Genomic DNA, 5,267 nt, shown 5'->3' on the forward strand with positions numbered 1-5,267 from the left:
ATTATTATTGTAGTTTTTGTTAAAACATACGAAATAACAAATATAAAAGAAAAATGCAAAAAAAAGATATACACTAACAATTAAACGCAATTTATTTTCGCACTACGTTTTTTACTCATTATAATACTTTTTACGCAATGTTTTCCATTTACATACCATTACTAAAAAAAACTCCATAAAAATAATCTCTCTTTGTTCCTAACAAAACCATCTCGCAAATCAATCAAACTTTTTAAGTATAGATCTCAATTCATATGTAAAAACATGTAATTGATTCTTTAATTGTAAATTATCGACAAACTTATGTTTTCATTTAATAATTGAGTAATTTTTGTGATTTAATTAACGTATTAGGGTTAGGTTGCTTTGGTGTTTACGTGGTGGTTAAGGGGCGGTGCATGTGGACTTGTGGGATGGGTAATCGGCGACTGGAAAGCCGATGTATGGCCGGTACGGCGAGCGGCTGTGGTCGGAGGCGTGGCATGTCGTAAGTGGGAGGGGATATAATGATTTATTGGGATTTAGAAGGCGAGAGAGTGGTGCTGACGTGGAGTGGTGGTCGGCGCGTGGAGGTGGAGGTGAGGCGTTAGTGGTGATGGCGTGGTGTAGAAGACGGTTTTTGACTTATAGTGTGCTGTTCCGTTGGCAATGGTGGTGAGCTAGCGGCAACCGCAATGGTGAGAGGTGGTAGAGGGGTTTTTTAGCGGAGGACAGAGGGGGTGGTTAAGTGGTAGGGTCGGTGGTGGTTGTGGTATGTAGTAGTACACTAGTATAGTTTCCGTACTACAGCACGGTATTTTTTTAGATTTGTTTTATAAAGAAACTTTCTTATTAAATTGATTACATAAATTAACTATACTTGCAGTTTAATATTATAATGTACGAAGTACTAAATATAATCTTAACAAAAGGTACAAAATGAAAGTTTACTATAATCAAAAGACACTTTAAGTTAAGTTATTTTTGTCTAAATTATTTTTACTTTACTGTTTAAAATAACATTATAATGTTATATCATTACATGATACTTCTATGACATTAAAATACAATTAAGTGATCGATGTAAGATCTAATTAAAATGCGTATTACCTTATAACGAAAACAAGTAAAAACAGTATAATACGCATTAAAAAAGACAATTTACAAATAACTAGTTTTGTGACCCGTAAAATTCACGGGTTGTTCTGTTTCTAGTGTAATACTTTAGTGATTTAATACAATAACATACTACGATCAATTCAATTTACGGTTTTCATGTTTTAAGGGTTGTATAAATTCAATTAGTCTTTTATACAACAGTGTATCAGAAATTAAAATTTCATACATTAGATATACTAAGATACCCCTATCAAAACTAAAGTAACTCAATGCAAGCTAAAATGAATTAATAATATAAGTATTCATATAATCAAATTAAACAAAACTATATTATCAAACAAAGATCCGCAAAGATAGAGCGCCCTCATAAATTAGATATCAAAATTTCATCAACAATTATGAAAATAAAATAAAATACACAATTAGAAATGTTATGACAAAACTAACATTTCATGCCCCCATAAAATTGAAGCTAATACAATAATAAATTGCGGAACTAAAAATTTTAAAGCAGCAACAACTTGAACAACAATAATTGGATCATTATTGCCGAATACTTCACCTATTAAACAATATTATACAAAAAATGTTATGTCATCCCCTCAAATTTTCCACCTTTTTGTGATATTTCAAAATATATATAATAAATTCTCAAAAATTATTAATCATCCACGATTCCACGTTGATGTCACCAATCTTTAGTTAGTATGTAAAATGTAGTTGTTTAAGCAATCTTAGTATTTCACTTCTCCTTATAATCTTCTTTCTTCAATAAATGCTGTAAAATGTAGTTGTTTAAGCAATCTTAGTACTATTCATGATTGTAGAGAATCTTTGGTATTACCAGTAATGTATAAGAGAAAACATAGTCATGCGAGATCTTGTTTGATTCATCGTCATGAATGCTATAAGAATATCAAGATTTTATAATTTTTAATAATGTGTAAGTAAAGATATTCACGTTGAAAAACGCGCATCGGCAAGCGTAATAAAGTCAAATGTAACCTTTGGTTTGGATGGGAGGGAGCACCTATTAAAAAAAACGTAACACAATATAGTGGAATTTGTTTTATGCAATATTATCGTTATTAACTTAGTTTCACCTTAAGTAATGAAAAAAAAAGGAATGATAATCAAATCGTAGAGATGTAAGTATATTTACCTTGGAAGAGCTTAACACAATAAATAATTTTGATAGCACCTAAATGAGAACAAAACAAACACATACGCGAAATTGAAAATGTGATGAACACTTCATAACCCAATGAAACTTTCAATAAAAAAAATAAAAAAAAATTAGTTAATAATATCGGTGACACATACCATTATACTAACGATAGAGATAAGAAATTTTTTGCTTACAAATTTTGCCTTCCATAGAAAATATATAAACAATTGAGGATGCGTTTTATGGCTATTAAATATTATTTTTTCATTATTATAAAATTTAATATAGGTATAAATAAAGATCAAGTTAAAGACTTTTGAGCATCCATTTTTCATTATTATGAAGTTTAATATAAACATAAATATGGAAAAATGAGAAACGGTATGTAAAAGGTTTGCATTATTATTATTATTATTATTATTATTATTATTATTATTATTATTATTATTATTATTATTATTATTATTATTATTATTATTATTATTATTATTATTATTATTATTGTTGTTGTTGTTATTGTTGTTGTTATTGCTATTGTTGTTGTTGTTGTTATTGTTATTGTTATTGTTATTGTTATTGTTATTGTTATTATTATTATTTATAAATGCAAACTTTTATTAATCAATCAAAAGTTTACAGAAAATTGGTGGGTAGCCGAGATACAATCTGAGCGCCCATCCAGATTATTATTATTATTATTATTATTATTATTATTATTATTATTATTATTATTATTATTATTATTATTGTTATTATTATTGTTATTATTATTATTGTTATTATTATTATTATTATTTTTTGCAAGAAGATATACCTCATTTTATTAAGAAGAGGATAAAAACTTACAAAGCTATCCACTAGCTACCCAAGAGGGTAAACAAACTAACTATCAATCCTCAATGCAAGCCTGGGAGTGACTAGCTATCAGCCTAAGTTTTACAACATGTTTAATTTGTTCAACAAGAGTAACAGGTTGAGTTTCATGCCCACTGAAAAGCCTGTCATTCCTTTCTTTCCAAATATGATAGATAGCAGCAGCTAAGCAGCTCTTTCTCCACTGATGCTTCCAATGATGTCTGCCTCTAGATTGAATCATCCAGGTGACTTCAGTATCAAGAGCATTACTTCGAGCAGGCAAAGCCATCCAATTCACAAGCCCCTGCCAGATTTGCTGAGAGTAAAGGCATCTGAAGAATAGATGTCTATGAGACTCAGACATTTGCTTACATAGAATGCACCTGTTAATAATGACCATTCCTCGTTTGGCCAGAAGATCCACAGTAGGAAGCTTCCTCATAGCAGCAAGAGTAGCAGTAACTATGTGCTTGGGTAGAACAACAGGACCCTGTAAAGCTTTAAACCAGGGGAGAATAGGACCATGTAACCTGAACCAGTCATAAGCCAAGCAGATAATACTTATTCTAGACGCTCAAATGGAATTGTTATTTATATTACTTGTAAAACTTATGTCACATTGTATTAGAGTACCATGCCTCATGCAATTTAATCAATTAGGGACTCAAGAGATATAGACGTAGTGCATGTATATTTAATCAAAATTTTATCTTTTTATTCCGTATTATATTGGTATTTTTATTTTATTTTTTAAATGTCTTACAAAATTTAGAGACTATCACGTGCCTCGAAACCCACCTGATATGATTTTTATTATTTTACATATAATAAAAAATATTAAATCACTTAACATTTTTAATTTAGTATTTTTTATTATTTTGATATAATATTGTTATTTATTTTTTAAAACAATTTTAAATTTAAAAAATTTGGAGTCATTAACTATTTTTTTTACCAATATTATGACTTGTATTCTGACGGGCCTATCATGATCTAATACACCTGACTCATATTTTAAATACTTCTCATGTTTGTGATATCACTAATTTCTTAGTTTTCTTTACACGTGAACAAATTATCAAGTTCATGCATTCTTAGCATGTAACTTAAAGAAAACTTTTTGATCATGGACCATAGCAACATATTTAGCTTCAAAAACATAATCCCAAGACATGCATGATACAAGAGAACTTAGAAGTCATGGAAATACAACAATAACCACACTATTACTTTAAGGTCTTTAACTATTATATCAGGTCAAGATAGTTTTAATTAGAGGTGTTTAAATGCGGGCTTGGGCTGGATATAGGCCGGACTCACGTTTAATTTTTGACCCACGGACAAGCAGGTTAACGGGTTCGGGACGGGTTAGTAGGCTGGGCTTTTGTATTTTTCTTAAAATGCTTTATCCGTAGCCACTTTTTTAGCGGGCGGGATGGGCCGGGTTCAATGAACGGGATGACCCATGTGCAATTCTAGTTTTAATATTAAGAGTTCAACTGAAAGTAAAACTATACTTCACAAAAATATTAATAATTTAATTATAGTGATAAAGGATATTAAATAAATTTTATTATTATAATCACGTAGTCATGTAGATATATGATATTTTGATGGTCTAAGTTGGTTGATTAGTCAAATTTTCATCTCTTTTCTAATTTGGTCGACGGTCTAAGTGATGATCAAGTTAAAATTATCGTGGAAGTTTTTTATTATTCTCAATTGCATGATTAACCATTAGTGTCTTAGATGAAAAGTTATACTTTGATTATGTAGTGTACACAACTCTTTAATTGTAAGTCGTGCGTAAAAAATAATTTGAATATATCGCAAACACGAAAGAATAAAATTTATTATATATCATTTTTCTTTGGTATAATTGAGGTCAAGGCGATGTCATGTTAAGTGATGTTAACTCGTGATATTTTGGGTACGAAGATATCAGTTTGTGAGTTTGTTGGAGCTCATTAGAATATCAAACTTCATCCTCAAAATTGGTTAGTTAATGATAGATGATTCTTTTAATTAATGCTTGCAAAATAGTTCACGGAATTATTAACGTCTTCATCCTCATAATTGAGGTAGATCGATAGTCGTCAACAACAACAACAATAATATACTATTAATTGGAAAAGAAATACAGTGA

At 29.7% G+C, this 5,267-nt stretch overlaps 1 protein-coding gene across 1 annotated transcript; it reads right to left on the reverse strand.

The window, feature by feature from the left end:
- Positions 1–3,155: 3,155 nt before the first annotated feature.
- LOC141623523 (uncharacterized) lies at positions 3,156–3,764 on the reverse strand. Its single transcript, XM_074439629.1, has 2 exons — positions 3,760–3,764; positions 3,156–3,651 (listed from the first exon to the last, which is right to left on the reverse strand). Exons 1-2 carry the CDS (start codon positions 3,762–3,764, stop codon positions 3,156–3,158), a joined length of 501 nt encoding a protein of 166 aa, XP_074295730.1.
- Positions 3,765–5,267: the final 1,503 nt, after the last annotated feature.

This window comes from Silene latifolia, chromosome X (assembly GCF_048544455.1).
Source record: "Silene latifolia isolate original U9 population chromosome X, ASM4854445v1, whole genome shotgun sequence".
NCBI classification, from domain to species: domain Eukaryota; kingdom Viridiplantae; phylum Streptophyta; class Magnoliopsida; order Caryophyllales; family Caryophyllaceae; genus Silene; species Silene latifolia.